The following is a 20967-nucleotide window of genomic DNA, read 5'->3' on the forward strand; positions in this document are numbered from 1 at the left end:
TATTGGTCTGTGGTATTTTTTTTTTTTTCAGTATCTTTGTCTGGTTTTGGTATTAGGAAGACATTTGCTTCATAGAATGAGTTTAATACCATTTTTTCCTGTTCAATTCTCTTGTTCAAAATCTAGCAAGATTGGTATTAGATCCTCTTTGAATGATTGGTAGTATTCACCAGTGCAGCCATCTGGTCCTGGGCTTTTCTTCTTCGGAAGTGTAGCAGTTTGGTATTGTTTTGAATTCCAAAAATAGATATTGGATCATGTTTATAAACTGGTCTATTGCTCTGGGCATATTAGATTGTATTATCTTCAGAAGTTTCACTTTTACTTGATTAAATTATGATTAGGGCTTTGAATGGACCACGTTAGTTAAGTCCTTGTCCCCTTGGTGGGTGGGGACTCACAGAGAAAATAACAAGGCAGAGGAGTTAGTTGGAGTTTTTCATGCTGGAACCCCAGGAAGTAAACATACAGGAGAATACAGAGGAATAGAGATGGCTCCATAGACACAGCAGATGCCCCAGGAAGAGAGAGAGCCTGATAATCTACAGCTGACTTTGTGCAGAGAACAGAGCAGCTGAGCCCAGAGAGAGTGAAGTCCCAGCATACAGCTGATATTGGAAGGAGTTGGGACCACAGAGCCTTAAGAGGAAGAGGAAGGTTGGACACTTGCAGATGTCAGCAGCCATCTTGCTCCAACACACAGCAAAGACTTTGGTGAGGGAAGTAACTTACATTTTATGGCCTGGTAATTATAAGCTTCTACCCCAAATAAATACCCTTTATAAAAGCCAAAGATTTCTGGTATTTTGCTTCAGCACCCCTTTGGCTGACTAATACAGGGAGGTTTTTAAGGATTGTTTCAATCTCTTTGTTTGTGATAGGCTTGTTGAAGTCTTCTATTTCTTCTAGGATCAGTGTAGGTTGATCATGTGGTTCTAGGAATTTGTCCATCTCATCTACAGTGTGTAGTTTTTTTTGGTGAACTGTTGTTCATAGTATCCTCTTATGATCTCTCTTATCTCTGTGGGGTCAGTGGTAAAGTCATCCCTCTCATTTCTGATTTTGTTTATTTGTGTCTTCTCTCCTTTTTCTTTGACAGTCTAGCTAACGGTTTGTTGATTTTGTTGATCTTCTTAAAGAACCAACCTTTGGTTTTGTTGATTCTGTCTCTTGTTTTTTTGTTCTCAATTTCCTGAGTTTCTGCTTTGATCTTTATTATTTCTTTCCTCTGGCTTGCTTTGGGATTTGTTTGCTGTTCTTTTTCTAGTTCTTCCAAGTGTGCAGTTAAGTCTTGGATTTAAGCTTTCTTTTTTTCATGTAAACATTGAGAGTAATTAATTTCCCTCTCTGCACTGCCTTTGTGGTGTCCCATAGGTTTTGATACCTTGTATACTTATTTTCATTTGTCTCAAAACATTTGCTGAATTTTCTTGCAATTTCTTCTTGGGCGCATGGATTACATAAGAATGTATTGTTTAACTTCCATATATTTTTCAATTTTCCCTTTTTCCATCCATTATTAATTTCCAGCTCCTTTCCATTATGATCAGAGAAAGTGTTTGGTATAATTTCAATATTAAATTTATTGAGAACTGTCTTGGGACCCAGCATATAGTATCTCCTGGAGAAGGACCCATGAGTGTTTGAAAGATTGTATATTGTGCTGTTGTGGGATATAATGTTCTGCAGATGTCTGGTATGTCTTATTCATTCATCCTATTATTCAGGTTCTTTGTTTCTTTATTTAGCCTCTGTCCAGATGTTATATTCAATGCTGAGAGTGGAGTATTGAAGTCTCCAGCTATTACTGTAGAAAGGTCTATTTCTCCTTTCAATTTTGCCAGTGAGTGCTGCATGTATCTCGGTGAACCCAGGTTAGGTACATAAATATTTGTTATAGCTATTTCTTATTGGTGAATTGCCCCTTTTATTAATATATAATGATCTTCTTCATCCCTTATAACAGTTGTGAATTTAAAATCTATTTTGTCTGTTATTAGTATCACTGCTCTACCTCTTTTTTATTATTATTATTTTTTAGTTACTATTTGCATGGAATGTCTTTTTTAAACTTTTCACTTTCAACCTGGCTGTGTCCTTACTCTTATAAACAGCATATTAGTCTGTCTTTTGATTGGGAGTCCAAATCAATAATATCAAATATTATTACTATAAAGGCATTACTAATGTGTCCATTTTATCCTTTAGCTTTCATTACCATATCTCACTGTTTTCTGTCCTTTTATCCTTTAATCTACCCTTCTTAATAATCTTCATTTCTACACTCTGCTCATCTATCACCCTTGTGTTTTTCCTTTAAGGCTGCAGCACTCCTTGAGGATCTTGTAATTCTGGTGTTTTGGCAACATACTCTCTCAGTTTTTGTTTGTCTGTGAAGAATTTAAATTTACACTCATTTTTGAAAGATAGTTTTGCTGGATACAGAATTCTTGGCTTGGAGTTTTTCGTTCAGTACCTTCAATATATGATACCACTGTCTTCTCGCCTCCATGGTTTCTGATAGGAGGTTGAGATTCCTTTGTATGTGATACTTCATTTTTCTCTTGATGCTTTCAAACCCCTCTCTTTATCTCTGATATTTGTCATTCTGAATAGTAGGTATCTCAGGGTAAGCCATAAATTTATATTTATATATTTCATAAGGGTTGGGAAGTTTTTAGACATTATTTCTTCAAAATATTTTCTGTCCCTTTGCCATTCTCTTCCCCTTATGGGACACCTATAACATGTATGTTTGTGCATTTCACATTGTCATTAAAATCCCTGAACCCTCTTCTATTTTTTCTATTCTTTTCTATTTGTGTTCTCTCTTTTCAAGTTCAGATGTTCTGCCCTTGATATCACTAATTCTGTCCTCCATCAATTCAAAACTGCTGTTATGTGCCTCTGAAGTAGTTTTAATCTCATCCATTGTCCCTTTCATTACCATCAGCTTTGTTACTTTCCTTTGCAGCCTTTTAAATTGTTCTTTATGCTTACTCAGTATCTTCTTAATATCCTTTATCTCACTAGTCATATTTTCCTTCAATTCTTTGTTCCTTTGACTGGGCCATCTCCTTCTGTTTCCTAGTATGGCTTTTAATTTATTATTGATGTCTAGTCATCTGAATATGTTGGTGATATTCCTCTGATGGTTAATTTCTCTCTCTTGCCTAGTGTTGTTTTTGTTTTTGTTTTTTTTCTTTCATGGCTGTCTTTGATTTTTGATTCAACTTATTCTGAGTCTTTAAAATTGCCCACCTTAAGTTGTCAAAATTGGGCCAGCAGCTCACTAATAGGGCACAGATTTCTTCTAGGATTTTGGGTTAAGAGAGACCTAAAAGTAGTTTTTCTTTTGTAGTTTCCTAGCCAGTCAGCAGATGGTGCTCATCAGTGAACTTTTCCACATAGGTGTTTCTTTTGACCTCTACTTGCCAGTGTTTCTGATCTGGGCAGAACTGAGATTGAAAGCAGATTCTGCTGGCCAAATTCACTGACAAGAAACCACTCTCCTCCCTCCATCATACCTTCACTTTTCCCAGGGAGGAAGACATCTCTTCTCCTCTCAGTCAGTTGTAATGGGCCATGGGTTTTATCCAGGCTGCACACTTCAAAGGTGGGGCATCAATGCCCTTCCTGACACTTTCAGGGGTTTTGTAACTCATGGTTGTCATTTTGTTTCTTAGTGTCTCTGTCTCTCACCCTCCTGGGGGTTGCACAGCAGTGTCCTGGTCTGCTGACCCCCAAAGCAGGTCCCTTGGACAGCTTTTGGCCCTTTATCCTTTGTTTTTGTGAAAGAGCTGAGCCCTGCATGTCTACTCCAATGCCATCTTCCTGGAACCCCCAATATATTTGTTTTGTCCCTACTCATAAATGGATGCTTTCAATATTTCACCATTGCATATCATGTTTACTTTAGGTATTTCCTCTGTACCATTGATTTCACTAAGGAAGTTCCTACCTGTTTCCAATTAAAGAGATATTATCTTAAAGGGATATTAAATTTTATCAAATATGTTGCTGCATACCTATTGACATTATCATATGATATTACCCCTTTAATGTATTTTATTTATAATATTGCATTAATATATAATCAAATGATAATCAGTGTTATGGTCCCAACTTGATCCTAATATATTTTCATTCAGATAGAGAGATAGATAGATAGATAGATAGATAGATAGATAGATAGATAGATAGATAGATAGATAGATAGATTCAGTGAATTAACTTTAAAAAAATTTTTGCACCTATGCTTATGACAGAGATTGGCCTGTAATTTTCCATTTGCATTGCCCTGATTTAGTTTTGGTATCAATATTTGCTAACCTCATAAAATAGTTTGAGTAGCATTCCATGTTTTTCTATACTCTGGAGTGGTTTGTGAATTGTAGGTAGAACTTACTTATAAGTTATCAGAACTGGTGCTTCTGTTATGGAAATACTTTTAATCAATGATACAGCTTCTTTAATGATTTAGAATTATTTTGGTTTTCTGAATAAGTTTAGTAAGTTATATAAGAGTCTCCTGCATATTTCAATAGGTTATATATTTTCAAGTTTTCAAATGTCTTCTTATAAAGTTGTTTTAAATATCCTTTATTGCCTTTTTAATCCATGTTGTATCTACAATTGTTTGTATATTCCTAATATTTATTTGGGTCTTTTCTATTTTATCCTTGACCAGTCTTATCAGAGATTTGTCTATTTTATTAACCTTTTCAAAATACCAACCTCTGAATTATTTGATCCTCCAATATAGTTTATCTTCTATTTCATTTACTTCTACTCATGCTTATTATTTCATTTCTTATGCTTTACTTTAGCATTTTCAATCATTTTTTATGACTCCCTGAGTTGAATGCTTAACATATTAATTTTCAGCCTTTCTTCATATCAAATATTGTCATTTAAGGCTATATATTTCTATACATGTATTGCTTTAGCTGCATCCCACTGGTTACTCTGTGATGTTTTTCTTATCATTTAATTCTAATTCTATAACCCATGAGTCATTTAGAACTATATGTTTTAATTTCTATATATAGCGAGTTATCCTACTTACATTTTATTATTTAGTGTTACCATTATTGCACTGAAGCCAAATAATGTGTTCTATATAAAGCTAATACTTCTCAAAGGCTCTTCAGGTTATAAAGATACCCTAACTTATCTGAACTTTTCACTTAATTTTCTGTTTTCTTCTCAATTTTGCATCCAAGCATTTTATCAAATTTAATGTATTAATGGATCAGATAAAAATAAATATGAATTAAAGTATAAGAAATATCATTGCAAAATTGTGTGAGTAGCTAAATTAAATGCAATGCTAAAAGGAAATAACTGCTACTTTTTTTTAAAGATTTATTTATTTATTTAGTTCTCTCCCCTTCCCCCCGACCCCGGTTGTCTGTTCTCTGCATCTATTTGCTGCATCTTCTTCTTGTCCGCTTGTTGTTGTCAGCAGCACGGGAATCTGTGTTTTTTTTTGTTGTGTCATCTTGTTGTGTCAGCTCTCCATGTGGGTGGTGCCATTCTTGGGCAGGCTGCACTTTCTTTCACACTGGGCGGCTCTCCTTATGGGGCACACTCCTTACGCATGGGGCTCTCCTATGCGGGGGACACCCCTGCCTGGCACGGCACTCCTTGCCCGCATCAGCACTGAGCATGGGCCAGCTCCACACGGGTCTAGGAGGCCCGGGGTTTGAACCAGGTCCTCCCATGTGGTAGACGGACGCCCTAACCACTGGGCCAAGCCCACTCCAACTGCTACTTTTGTTTCCATTATTTCTCTCTCGCCCTCAGTGTCTTACCCATAAAATGTGGCCTACAATATTACAAGACTTCCTAGGAAGTCCTGTGGATTAATAAATAGTAGATAATAACATTAGGTTCATGGATAATTAAATATAATGATCATTTGCTTCCAAACTCAAAATTACATTGCTCCCAATGGGAAATATACTTTCAAAGTTTGAAAAATTAAAATTAACATGATCAAATTGTACCATATAAATAAATACCTATTAGCTCAAGGAAAAATCATGAAATCTGGAACTAATAGAATATGAGGATATACCTACAAAGAAACAAATTTCTTCATGGAAGGCTTTGGTAGACAGAAGACAGAACAACAGAGCTATGGCATGCCCCACTCTATCATATGAAATAACAGTTTGGGTGCTTCTGGGACACCAGCTCTGCTCATTTCAGCTCGGCTGTCACTCAGCAATCCATGGCAGCAGTGTTTGCCCTTGTAGGATCTAGCTAAATGGCACTTTTCCTTGAAGTCTGGAAACTAAAGCTCTCAGTGCCTGAAGAGCTCAAATATTTTCTGGAAGGAATACTAAATTTATTGGTGGTAGAGTCCAATGGCCACTGGCGGGAAAAGATAAGCCAGGGGCTAGTTCGAGCTATTCTTCCCTGATTTAGTTGGTCTCACGTGACCATTTGCCCTCCCTATGCTAGCTACCTTACAACCTAAGCTTATTGTAGCCATTTCTAGCCTACAAAAAAGGAACCTGTTTGTAAGTCTATTATATGCAAGAGACTGAGCTTACAAAATCAATGTCATCTGGCTCTAACTCTTGAGAAATTCAGAGTTCATTGGTCAAGAGAGACATAAATACAAATCTGTAGAGTTTTGTGTTTTGAGTGTTATTTGTCATACAAATAATTACAGATGTACATTATTCTTCCCTTAATGTTCATATTTGCCCTATTTCTCTTTACCATACCCTCCAGATGAGGGGTCATCTCTCTGGCAGTTCCTCCTCAGGACCCTGAGCAGATTTATCTTCTTACCATTTCCATATTCTAATATCTTAAGAGTCTTTTGCTTCTCTGACTACCTGGAAAGTCTTGTTAAAATCCAAAAATTTAATTATTACTTCTAGGTACAAATGATGTCCAGATCTAAATCTCCATCTAAATCTCCATCTCCAATGCCACTGCTTTTTATTTCAACCCATCTTTATGGGACACGTGAAACATTGGGAGTTTCAGAATTGGTCTCTGTGAGTGAGCTTTCTAGAATAAAATCTATTCAGATCACTTTCTTGCTTAAAATAGTTCAATGGCTCCTCTAACTTCAAGAGTCACACAAGATGCTTTATCACCAGTCACCTATCTCACCAGATCATTGTCCTCCATCCCCCACCCACTGAATACCAGTCTCCGGCCACATTCAGCCACCTCTGTTCTCTCACACTTCTATCTGGATACTCTTTTCCCTTATCGTTTGTTCATCCAATATTCTCAAGTCAGTCCCAGAACACTTAATCATCACTGCTTATATCAAGTTATGACCCCCAACCAGAAGATTTATAGATGCTTATAAATAATGGCCCTGAGTCAATTTGTACAGAATCAATTTTCTAAATGCCCATTTCAAGGAATGGTCAATACAGTGATAGCCAATTTGTCTGAAGCCAATTTACCAAAAGGTAACTTGTTAGTCAGTCAATGTGATGAATTTATTGAATTTGGCAATTTACCAAAGACTTCATACAATCATTAACTCTATAGAGTTCTACAATAATTGGCATTAAATGTGTTAGCAGAGGCCAAAAGGGTTGTGGGAACAGGGGACCCAGGTTAGGGGCCTTCCAACTCTCCCATACTTTCCTCTGTCCCCCTGTCTTTCCCTCTCTGTGTCTCAGACTCCTTCTGCCCCCAGTTTCTCCTTCTTTCTCTACTCTGCTCCCCCCACCATACTCTCCTATTCTCTCTACCCTTTATTCTCCCCTCCTCTCCGCTCCTTAATTTTCCCCCTCTCTAGGAAGCTGGTTCTCCTCTCCAACCTCCCCCCAGTGAAGGGTCCCACCATTCTCACCCAGACCCCTTCAGCTGCAATAGAGCAGGGTCAGGGCAGAGACAAATACTTTTAAATTGATGTCATGAGGATAAACTAAAAGCTGTTCAACTAAAACTTCACAGAAATCTTGCAAAGGCTGTTAAAAATTTCCATCCAAAATGAATTACTGTAATTTTTATGAATGGTTAAAAGAAACAAAATTTTGGCTTATTGATAAATTTGACAAATTTGTCTAAATAGTCCTACCATGAATGACTCTAAATAGGATTTGAAAAAAAGAACAGTAAAAATTGAAAGACGAAATGCTAAATTTTTGCTATCTATTTGAAAGGACTATATTCGTACACATATTCAAGAAAATTACATCTATGAATGGATATAGAAGAATATATTTATAAAAAACTAAGCCTTTCTGAGAAACTTAGCTTTTAAAGAAACTGAAGATATTAAAATCTGCTAAGAAGAATATATTCGTAAGAAACAAATATTTTATAATTGAATATATTTTTAAAATATACTCCTAAAATATTTTTTAAAATGTACCTATTTTCATTTACTATATTTAAACAATACTCCTTAAAACAAGTCTTTGTTGAATTTGTAAATACAGCAAATTGGGCAAAATATTGATTTAGTGAATTGATTCTTCTATAAATTGGCTTTTGGTAACTGATCCTTTGGCAAATTTACTCTCGCCGTGTTGGCTTGTTTCCCTTTTGCACACCTCTCTAATCAGTTTCATCATAATATATTGTAAAGATTGATATTTCACCCAGCTCTCTCAGAAGGCCTCTTATTCACTTTTTTTTAAAAAGATTTATTTATTTATTTATTCATTTATTTCCCCTTTCCCCCCACCCCCCCACCCCGGTTGTCTGTTCTCTGTGTCTATTTGCTGCGTCTTCTTCTTGCCCGCTTCTGTTGTTGTCAGCGGCACGGGAATCTGTGTCTCTTTGTTGTTGTATCATCTTGCTACATCAGCTCTCCGTGTGGGCGGCACCATTCTTAGGCAGGCTGCACTTTCTTTTGAGCTGGGCGCCTTTCCTTACGGGGCGCACTCCTTGGGCGTGGGGCTCCCCTACATGGGGGACACCCCAGCATGGCACGGCACTCCTTGTGCGCATCAGCATTGCGCATGGGCCAGCTCCACATGGGTCAAAGAGGTATGAACCGTGGACCTTCCATGTGGTAGACGGACGCCCTAACCACTGGGCCAAGTCCGCTTCCCCTTATTCACTTTTTATCCCCAGAAAGTATCACAATGTATTGCATCTGATGAATAGTTTAAATTGTTGGCTAAACGAATGAACAAATGAATTAATAAATGGCCTTTTCCCTACCTTGACCTGAATACTCCTCCTTGTAGGCTAGATACTAAGGAAATCAGCATTTAAATGGTTGAAGGCCAAGAAGGAAAATTTCTTAAACCCATTACTTCTTATATCTATCTTTATATGTATGTATAAAAATATATATATATAGTGTCATGAGTAATTTGCTTATGAATTATAGACTAGGCACTGATATCAAATGTTAAGAAGGTATCCAAATTTGGAGTTTGGAGTAAAATTGTATTGTGTTACCTATTATCTGGGGAGGAGGGGGGAAATGAAGTTTAACTGGACAATTGAAAATCTTTTTGTAATATAAGGTATTTATCATAAATACTTTTGTTATAGTTGGATTTGCCCTGTAGGTTTATTAATAACAATCATTCCCGTAAAGGATTTGGGCAGAATGTTCCCTATATTTATAACAAAGATACTGCACCTATCTACTCTTTGTTGTTGTCAACATGTATAAATGTTAGCATGTATCCATGATATTGATTCATGATTCACCATGAAGTCAAGACTACCTCAATAAAGCTATAACATAGTCCCTTGCCAGGACATGCAAAGGCTAGCACTGCTTCAAACTCATATATCCAAATTCCTGTTCTACACTTACTTTTAGAAATCTCACATATCCAAAACTGAATTTATAATCATATCCCAGACCTATTCTTCCTTCTGAGCTCTCCACTTCAGTAAATTGCACTGGCCTCACCGTCCTCCTGCCCATCCCCTTTCAACTAGATTCAGAATGAACAAATAGAAAGAGCCAAAGGGAGATCAAATAACAACTCTGTTAATGGTAGCACGATAACCCCCAAATTATGACTCTCTGTAAAGGAAAACCCTTCCTCGTTTGAAGGATAATATTTAGGCCTGAGGCCAAAAATACGGCATCCTGCTCCTTCCTCCCAGCATTAAAGACAACTGGAATCGTAGGGACTGCCTGACTAACCCACTCAGTCTCAAGGTGGGAGCACACCCTTCCCCAACTGGGCTTACAACCTGGAGATTGGAAAGCCAAGGTACATGACATCTGAATAAAGGCAAGTCCAAGACAATGCACAAAAAGAAACCAAGGAAAAAAGAGATTGTGTCTCACATGAGCTGTGACCTTCAAACTCACCCATAGATACACCTGGCTTCCTGGCTGCCACACTCAGACCTATCCATCAGATTAGTCACTCCTCCATTTGAACTCAGTGCAACACACTGTGGGAAAAGTCTATAAATGGACAATCAGGGCCTCCTTGGTGAAGGAAGCAGAAGTCCCCTCTATCTTTGGAATACTGAAGAATAGGGGAAAAAGGATCCCACCCTTAACACTCTCTAACATTTTCCCAGTTATCAAAGCCAAGTATTGGGACATAAATCTAAACTACATCCTCTTTCTCATTTCCTCATCCTCCCAATATTCTATCAATCACTAAAACCTGAAGTCTTATCCAGGAGATATTTCTCCATACATCTTTTCTCTCCTTCCATCCTACCTCTCTACCCCAGATCTACCCCTCAGCATCCTTTGCCAACACCACAGAACAATCTCCTAATTCTTCTCCATGATTTAAGTATTGTCCTGTTTCTAATCTAATCTCCACACAGCAGCCAGAGCAATGATTCTGAAACTCAATTCTTATCATATCATCCTCTGACAGCTTCTATTAACCACAGAATACAGGCCAAGTATTCTGTATGACTTACAAAATACTTTATGACCAACATACTTTCCCAAACTCATCTGCCCCACTCTCATCCCAGTAATATTAAAATGCTTGTAATTTATGACACCCACCATGCAATTGCATTCTCCATCCCTTTGTTCGTGTGATTCCTTCTGTCTGAAATACCTTTGATTCCTTGTCTCACTTGGTTAAATCTGATTCAATCTTGCTTAACATCTGACTCTATCAGTCAGTCTTTCCTAACCTCAACCCTGGCACCCAGTCTTGCTCCCTCAAAACTGGGGAAAAGTGTCCCTCTCTGTTGTAATAACACTCTGCAAATAACTCTGTCACTGAATTTATTATACTGCATTGATATTTATTTTCCTGTGTCTCTTCCTATTGGGCAGGATCATATCCCAAGTACCGAAGATAATTGTGTGAACCTAAACTGAAATCTTTGTGTTACCTAATTTTTCACTTCTTCATTCATCCATTTATTTAATAATCATTTATGGATGTATTCCATGGGTTCCTCACTCAACCCACTTTCATTTTGCTGAGTATTATCCTATTCTCCCAAATGTCTCTGAACTATGTGGAAGGCAAACATTTTTCCCTTCTCAATACATTCCAGAGCATATGAACAATATTTATTAACCATTTTCAAATTGTGATTTGTTTTTAAATAACCCATTGAGTCATTTTTATATGCTCCTTGTTCTGGTGATATAACTGATTGCAGTGCATCTCTTTTATGGGTATAAACTGCATAAGGATGCTGGGTGGCAGCCTAATACTCTGTAATTGTGAGAGGATTGCTTCCTCCTTGCTGGCTTTCATATGCAGGGAATGTAAATCTCAACAGCAGCCATCAGAGTTTAATACATTTTGAGGGCAATAATGCAAAATAACATCAGATTATTATTTTATAGCAGGTCTTTAAAACCATTCAAACTCAGCCTAGCTCTTCCTGCTTCAGAAGTCTTCTGGCTCACTAGCTTTTACTGCTAATGGGCACTGAGTTTTTTATCCAAGTTCATAAGGGGTCAAGTTTAAAGAGATTTAATATAAATCCCACTATCTCCAAAGAAAATCTCAGAAAAGCATGGTACAACTTGGAGGGTAGATGGTTGCCAGACTATGGAAGTCAAAAGCAGGGCAGACCAGTTAGTTCAAGGGCACTGAGCTTCAGAGCTGGAGAACGGTAAAAGATATGAGCTCTCAGGTTCTCTGGAAATGAAGATAATGAGCATCTGAGAGCAAAGAGCTACCAGACTCAGGGGGGCAGAAGGGAGCCAGGAAACACATGGCCATGAAAAGAGGAGGAACAGAGGTCTCTACCTATGATCTCCTACCGCATGGGTCCACGCCCAGGGAAAGAGAAGGTTTGTATAAACTACCTGGAGAAGGGAACTATAAAATAAGGAGAAGGAAGAGAGAAGGAGGAAGAGGAGGAAGAGAGGGAGGAGGAGGAGGAGGTGGAGGAGGTGGAGGGGAACAAGAACAAAAGAAGAAGGAAGAAATAGAAGAAGTTGTTAATCCGTGGATTTTACACCATGACAACACAATGAATGAATGTTCTACCCTAAATCATTTTGGAAAAATAATAAGCACATACATCTTTCTCTAACATCTACGGGAAATCACCCCAGTGTTTTCTCATTTATTCTCTGCCTTTCCATCCAGATCTTGTTTCAAATCTATACCCCCTACTCCCCGGATTTCTATGCTATTCATTTCCATGTCATTCTGTCCTTTTGAAAATGCCTTTGTAGAATTATAGCAACTTTAGGATGTTGTACTGTTCATTTCATTGAGCAGTGGTTCCCCACCCTATTTTCAAAACAGGGGATAGGGAGCATTTATTAAATACTTACCTCATGTCAGTCATTCTCCTGGGTGATTTACGTATGTCATCACATTAATCATTGTGAGTAAAGTAAACATTATTTCCACTTTGCAGGCAACAAGATCAGAAAAGCTAAGGAATTTGTCCTTGACCACACAGTCAGCAGTGAAATCAGGTTTTGAATTCAGGAGACAATTTGATTCCTACCTCATAGTCTCTCATTCTGTGCTATTGTTCTCAAATAAGTAACAAAAGTACTAATGAAACCATTCAAAGTTATGGAGTCTGGACTTGAGTTGATTGACACATTTTTAAACTCACTCAAGTGTTGCCACAAATGGGAAAGTAAAGCTGGGTCACCACTCCACCTCTTCATATTGTTTAGAAATCTAAACCAACAGGGCCTCAAGCAGATTGAGAACTTGAGAAAACTATTAGCCAAAATTACTTCTGTCTGTTACCACTGAAGGGAAATGAGGTTCTAAACCCTAGATTCTGATGCATAATACAATGTATTTGGATTAACATTTCATTAATCCAGAGATTATAAAAAGTTCAATGATGATCAGCTGGGACTAAATGGCAAAGGCCAGCCAGAAGCCCAAAGCATTCTTCTGGGGATTAAGAGGATTGCTTCTTTAACTTAGAATTGGAGAAAAGGAAAAGAGGATTTAAGTTAGACCGGGCCTTCAAGGTAAAGAAGGAGGAATTGTTTATGCTCGTGCCTACATGTGCATGTGTGTATGTACTAGGTGCAGTGGTCATGTGCTGGGTTGGCCAGATCCAAGTGCTCTTGGGTAGGTTTGGAGCTGCCTCTCTCCTCCCAGTAAGGCCTGGGCAGAGATTGACCCACTCTACAGGGCATGCTGATTAACTGTGAACTTCAGGTAAAACTGTATTATTTTCAACCTCAGAAATATTTACCAAAAAATCAGGGACCATGACCTCCTGGATAAAAGGAAAACAGTCACGGCACTAAAAGCCGGAGAGGACCGGGCCATTCTCCTGGGACTGGCCATGATGGTGTGCTCCATCATGATGTACTTTCTGCTGGGAATCACACTCCTCCGCTCATACATGCAGAGGTAAGTTCTCAGGGAGGGTGGGAAACTCATTTTTCTCCGTCCCCAATACTTAACCCTGAGGTCCTCTTCCTCACCTTCTTTCCTGTGAAGAACATTTAAAAGTGCTTGGCACCTAAAATTTTTCAGTAGTGTTATCTAATGATAATGATAAAAACTAGTTCTTTTGATAAACTACCTACTATGTGTCAGAGACTTTTCTTACATTACTTTATTGAATTCCCACAACTGCCCCATAAAGCAGGGATTCTTAACCAGGGATCCACAGACCCCTAAAGATTTCAGGGAGTCCATGAGCTTGAACTGAAAATTCAAAAAGCATTATTCTTGTGGGCACGTGTTGGTGTGGGTGTGATATATTTATTAAATAGTACACAGTATAGTGTGGACTTAGTAAGAGGTCTGTGTTTTCATCTGACTGGCAAAGGGGTCTGTGGAACAAAAAAGGTTAAGAACCCCTGCTATAAAGTATTAATATTTATTATTATGAATTGGCAAAACTGAGGCTCTAGGGAGTTAAAACAATTTGCCCAGTCACACAGCTGTAGCAGGTAGCAGGGCCAATAATCACAACAACATCCCCTATTTCTAGAGCCCCTATCCTTACCATTTCACACTTCTGCCTGTTCCCACCTTCATACCTTATCTACCCTACCCCTCCCAACCATCACCCTACACATCAGTGGTTGTCAGCTGCACATTAGGACTTCCTGAGGAACCTTTAAAAATACTAATATCCAGGACCCACCACAATCACCCCAAAAGGTCAGATTAAATTGGCTTGGTGTGGGACCCATTCACCAGTATGTTTTAAAGGTTCCCTATGTGATTCTAATGTATCATTAAAACTGATAAACACTGCTATGGATCAACATTTTGGGGAAAAAAATAAACAAACATATTTTGAGCCCTTTTCATCCATTATTTACCCCAGTTCACTGAATAGATCTGGAGGAGTACAAATAATGAGATAACTCCGAGTAAGCCATATGACAAATCCAAACAGCACCTTTCCTGCCAGCCGTTATCCGTCAAGTGGACACTGTGCGCACAGGAGAGCCCAGCACTAGGGTAACCAGTGGGGGGAAAGTCCCAAGGTGGTGCAGCTGCAGAAGGAGACAAGATCCATTGAAATGAAAATTTGAGGTTTTGATCCAAAAGAGAATCAAACCATTTTGTGGCATTCGTTCCTCCATGTAAATTAATACTTTCATTTTAGAAGCAACATCTAGCTGAAATACAGTAATTTGCTATTAAGTCATCATCTTTCACATTTATGGCTGCTGGGCTCTGTTCTCTGATGGACTTCAGCTGCATTCTCAATGACAAGCGTTGAGGCCCAAACTCACTGATTCTAAGCTTTCAGATCCTCACATCTGCTTCGAACTTTCTAAGATCTTTTCCTTCTTAAATATAAATAAAATCTAACCAGCTTTGTCCCAGGAAAATACAATTGGCCACAAAACAAGGGGTGAGTTCTAGTATCCTGCTTCTAGCAATAAAGCAACACATGCAAGAGGGGTCCCTGCCCACACATGTCCAGAAAAAGAAAGCATTATTGGGCGGCAACCTTGGCCCAGTGGTTAGATCATCCCTCTACCACATGGGAGGTCCGCGGTTCAAACCGGGGGCCTCTTGACACGTGTGGAGCTGGCCCATGCGCAGTGCTGATGCGTGCAAGGAGTGTGGTGCCATGCTGGGGTGTCCCCAGCGTAGGGGAACCCCACGCGCAGGGAGTGCGCCCTGTAAGGAGAGCCGCCCAGCGGGAAAGAAAGGGCAGCCTGCCCAGGAATGGCGCCGCACACACGGAGAGCTGACATAACAAGATGACACAACAAAAAGAAACACAGATTCCCGTGCCACTGACAACAACAGAAGCGGACAAAGAAGACGCAGCAAATAGACACAGAGAACAGACAACCCAGGTGGGGGGGGAAGGGCAGAGAAATAAATAAATAAATAAATCTTAAAAAAAAAAAAGAAAGCATTATTAACCTACAAACAAAAAACATTGTTTTCCAGTCACTTATGATAATCAGCTTAGACCCAGAAGCAAAACATTGATTGCTGGTATGTTACTTCCTAATTACAACATTACCCTTGGTTATAAAATTATACGTATTTCAGCATGAAAAGCTAACCAATGAGCATCTGGAAATTTTTCAATATCATCCTGATTGAATGTCCCAGGGTGCAGATATTAGTCTGCACAGGAGAGTTTCTTTTCCATGGTGCTCACAGGGAGACAGTATAGCACAATGGCATGCACCTGGGACTTAGAGAAATACAAGATTAGCTGGAGTCCAATTCCATCACTTAACAGCTGTATGTAACTTGATTTCTCTGACCCTCGGTTCATTAGCCTTTAAAAGGTGCTGCTGATAAGGATAGAAGCAGTCACAGAAGAACACACGGCGAATGGATGCAGAAAGCAGACAACTGTGAGGCTGGGGGCGGGGGAGGAAAGGGGAGAGAAATAAATAAAAAATAAATCTTTAAAAAAAAAAAAGAAAATACATCTCTTGCCTTCCATTTGTCAGATTGGGCCTCAAGCCCCTCCTTCCCTTTTGCCATCTTCCCTTCTCTTGTCCCTTACCCCTTCCCTAACTATGAACTGGGATAGAATGGGGGTTGGAATGAAGAAACTACAAAGCAAAACATTGCAGAAATGAGGACTGGGGTGTGGCAGGGAGTTGTTTACAATTGAGAAATACAGGATGAGTACTGGTTGTGATTTTAAAAGATGCCTATGCTTATCAGTGAATTCAATATGGTGGAAAAAATCGAACTTAAACCGGGTGTTGGAGTATATTACATTATACCCAAAAGAAGACTTTGAAATATTTTCAGGTGCCAGGCAAAGTTTGCCCATGTTTATGCTGTAGTTTGCCTAAAGCTGCTCTATTCAAAGGCATAAACTTTATGCAGAGAGCTAACTTGTAATCTTGTAATAAATAACTTATTTTATTTTATTTTATTTTTTATTTATTTAATTTCTCTCCCCTTCCCCTCCCCCCCAAGTTGTCTGTTCTGTGTTCATTTGCTGCGTGTTCTTCTTTGTCCGATTCTGTTGTCAGCAGCACAGGAATCTGTGTTTCTTTTTGTTGCGACATCTTATTATGTCAGTTCTCCATGTGTGCGGCACCATTCCTGGGTAGGCTGCACTTTCTTTCGCGCTGGGTGGCTCTCCTTTCAGGGTGCACTCCTTGTGCATGGGGCTCCCCTACGCTGGGGACACCCCAGCATGGCATGGCACTCCTTGCGCACATCAGCACTGTGCATGGGCCAGCTCCACACAGGGTCAAGGAGGCCCGGGGTTTGAATTACGGACCTCCATGTGGTGGAGGGATGCCCTAACCACTGGGCCAAGTCCGCTTCCCTGATTTTATTTTAGATTAGAAAAAGTCTCTTTGGGTTAAGGAGCTGACAAATGAGCCCCTCTACTTCCATCTCCCTTGCCTTTCTTTGGGCCTGTGTTAACTTCTTTGCCCCTCTTTCTACAGTGTGTGGACCGAAGAGTCGCAATGCACCTTGCTGAATGCTTCCATTACAGAAACGTTCAATTGCTCCTTCAGCTGTGGCCCAGACTGCTTGAAACTCTCCCAGTATCCCTGCCTCCAGGTGTATGTTAACCTGACTTCTTCCGGGGAAAAGCTCCTTCTCTACCACACTGAAGAGACGATAAAAATCAATCAAAAGGTAGGAACTTGGAACACGCCGCCTTTCAGACCCCCTACCCACCCACCCCAGAGCTCCCCGACCTGATTCATCTCTCTCTGAAGTTCTCTTTTGCCAGCATTTCAAACAAAACTGCCACCAGGAAGCAGGCCCTGCCTCATCCATTCACAGAACGCCCTATTTGACTCTTGTCTGGGAAACATTTATTTTCTGTGCATTTATGGACAAATCATTTCCACTCCATTTTGTGATAGTGCAGATTTAGCCTTTACCTCCATTTAGAGAGGAAAATATCCTATACATACTTAAACATTTATGGACTGAGTCTTTCAAAGCAAATGTACAGATCATCGGAGTTGAATCAGCCAAAAAGCTAGTGACCTCCATCTGGAAAACAGGAACATATCATATACCTGGGAGCCATGGGGTAAAACTGTATCTTGCTTTTCCATGGTCACTGTCACTTAGTTCTGTGACCCTGCTGGTATAGCTTAACAATCTAAGCTTCAGCTTCCTTTTCTGAAAAACAGGCAATAATGGTAACTACCTTGCAAGGTCAAAGTGAAAATTAGAGCAGATTACAAGGTGCTGAGCCCAGGGGTGATCTTTGATCAATGGTAACAATTATTATTGCTGTTTGCTCGAGGTATCACCCTTCTACTTGGGGAAGTGGCAAGACTAATAAATTCCATGTTTAAAGTATCCAGTGAGCCTCTGGTTTCCCACCTTAATCTTTCTGTCACTAACTCTGGGGATACAGAATTCTGATTCTAAACTAGTCTAAGCGTTCACTGTAGAAATTCAAATTGTCTTATCAATTTAACTCACAAATACATTTATGTTCAGATTGGATCATATAGAATCCCAGCCCTTCCAAATAATCTCTCCCTCCCCATGTTAACAAAATTGTCATTTATAAGATAACCTCTTCCCTGGAGAGTTTTAAGATCAGAATAGAGAATAGATTGCTTAGAAACATGATGTTCCTAAATGCAACTGAATGGAATAAATGACCACTTGAGGGCTTCTCCAGCTTTCTAATGTTAGATAAAAACTTCTGCAAGTCTCTTTAGGTTTCCCACTACCTTTCCATATGGCTTATTATGTATATATGTGTGTCTTTCTCCATATGTGTTATGTTCATAGAGGCTGAGTTTTCTGTTACTGAAATATTCAAGTCCACATAGTAGATGCCCACCATAGGCACATTGTATTAAAACTTTATATAAATTGTGTAATTATAATGTTGGGAATGACCAGTAAAATGTCAGAAGAACTAACCTGCTACTATCAATTTTAAGTTAAATATACTGAGTGTGGATTTATAGTAGTAATTAGTTAGGTGACCAGAGTACTCTCATATGCCAAGACAACCTGATGCCATTTTCTAACAAGACAATTGGCCCTTATTACCAGGATACCAGCCTCATGGACTCTAATCTTTCTTATACAAACTTTTCTTTGCAATTGTTAGTACTTAAATGCTATAGCTTAGATTTGGTGAAAAATGCAGTAGTTTAGAGGTTTGACACTAGACCATAGGGAATGAATAGGACTTGTTTCTGGTAGATTGATGCAAACTAAGAAAATTTACCCTACATTTTGGTTACAAAAACTTAAGTCTTGTAAATATCTCTGAGGACCCAACATAATGGATATTTCAGAGAATGTTGTTTGAAAATATCTGCTCCAATTCCCTTTAGTTTGTGGTAGCCACAAACATACCTTTCCTAACCTTGCTTTACAAGTAAATAAAATTTAGCTGTTCTACATAGTGCTTGTTTTTCAAGATCTTTCCTCAAATCAGAGTTTTAAATCAAAGCTGACCTGTGATGACAAATGCTTATAAAATTCTCAAATCTCCATCGAGGTTGAAACTGGCCAAAGTTGAACAGATATCAAAAAGTGGGACATATTTCCATTTCCTAGTTTTTATATTTTATCACTACAGCCAAGTGAATGCATCAAGTAGGCTATAAACAGGGAGTGAACCTATCACAGAAAGCCCTATATATATTTAGGATCACTATCTTATCTGTTCTCAGCATAGTGCTAAGTCATTGTCTGGTTTGCTTGCCATACTATGTTGCTTTTAATTGTGAAATAAAACACACAGAACTGTGCATGAAATGAAAATGTACCGTGCAAACATTTATCACAGAGATCCCCAATTTAAGTCTCATGTAAGTAATAAAACATTGCCTGGACCCCAAAAACACCCTTCATGCCTTCTCCCAGTTATTACAGGCTCTGCCCTCTGCCCAAGATAACAACTACCCTGACTATGGCAAGTACTTTCTTATTATTCTTGATATTTTATCACCTAAGCATGTGTTCTTAACACTATGTTTCAGTTTTACCTGGTTTTTAAACATTATTATAATTATGTAAAAAGGAACATACAGAATATTTTCTTTTGTGTCTGGCTTCCTTCATACAACATAGTTGGTTAGATTCATCCACTTGGTTGTTCATTCAATTTTGTATCATATTTCATTGTATGAATATGCCAGTTTATCCATACTACAGTTGATGGACATGTTGAGTTGTTTCTAGTCTAGGACCATTACAAACAATTCTGCTGAGAATATTCTTGTGCATATCTCTTGGTGCACATTTCTGTAGAGTATAAACCAGAAAACAGAATATCTTGGTCATAGGGTATCGATGTTTTCAAGTTTAGTAAATAACACCAAATGGTTCCCCAAAGTGCCTATTCCTTGTGGGTTCGAGAGTTCTGACTGCTTGGTATTATCTCTATTTTTAATTTTAGCGAATGTGGAGATCTTTTCATGTGGTTCTGATGACTAATCTTGAATGCCTTTGGATGCATTTATTGGCCATTTGGATATCCTTTCTGTTCGATGTCTATTCAAAGTTCCTTGCCCATTTTTCTATTGGAAGGTTGTTGTTTTTTTAATAGTCATGGTAGTAACTCTTTAAACTCTAGATATGAGCCTCTGCTGGCTACATGTGTTACAAATATCTTCCTCGTCTTATGTGGCTTTTTCACTCTCTTAAAGATATCTTTCAATGGAAGATGTTTTTACTTTCAGTGTAGCCAAATTTTGTCATTTTTTTCCTTTTAGTTCAGTGCTTTTGTTGTCCAATTTAAAAAGTCTTTACCTACCCTAAAGTCACAAGGTCCTTCTCCTAAATTTTCTTATAGAAGCTTTACAGCTTTTACCTTCACATTTAAAGTATAGTCACTTGAAAATGATATTTATGTAGGGGTCAAGTTTCCATTTTATTTTCTTTTCATATGGACAGCTACTTGCCCCAGTCCATTTATTGAAAATACAACCCTTTTCTCACTGGATTATTTTTATAGTCACATTTTCTTCTCCATTTTCTTGGACATTATTTATTCTCTTACTATAATTTTAGCATATAGACATTAAACTTGCAGCCTTGACTTTTCAAGGACATTCAACACTTTACTCATTCTTTTCCCAACTTATATATTATTGTTATCATGTTTATTCTATATATACTTAAACTTATATAGACACTATTATGGTTGTCTTATATATATCCTTGA

General features: G+C 38.5%; 1 protein-coding gene across 2 annotated transcripts in view; it reads left to right on the forward strand.

The window, feature by feature from the left end:
- Positions 1 to 20967, forward strand: part of KCNMB2 (potassium calcium-activated channel subfamily M regulatory beta subunit 2) — a 267751-nt gene that overhangs the window by 233859 nt on the left and 12925 nt on the right. For both annotated transcript variants that reach the window (XM_071214633.1, XM_058295367.2), the window contains exons 3-4: positions 13581 to 13751; positions 17252 to 17447. In XM_071214633.1, the coding sequence (XP_071070734.1) occupies positions 13581 to 13751; positions 17252 to 17447 (367 nt within the window). The remainder of the gene's footprint in view (positions 1 to 13580; positions 13752 to 17251; positions 17448 to 20967) is intronic.

The sequence above is a fragment of the Dasypus novemcinctus genome, chromosome 4 (genome assembly GCF_030445035.2).
Source record: "Dasypus novemcinctus isolate mDasNov1 chromosome 4, mDasNov1.1.hap2, whole genome shotgun sequence".
In the NCBI taxonomy this organism is placed as follows: Eukaryota; Metazoa; Chordata; class Mammalia; order Cingulata; family Dasypodidae; genus Dasypus; species Dasypus novemcinctus.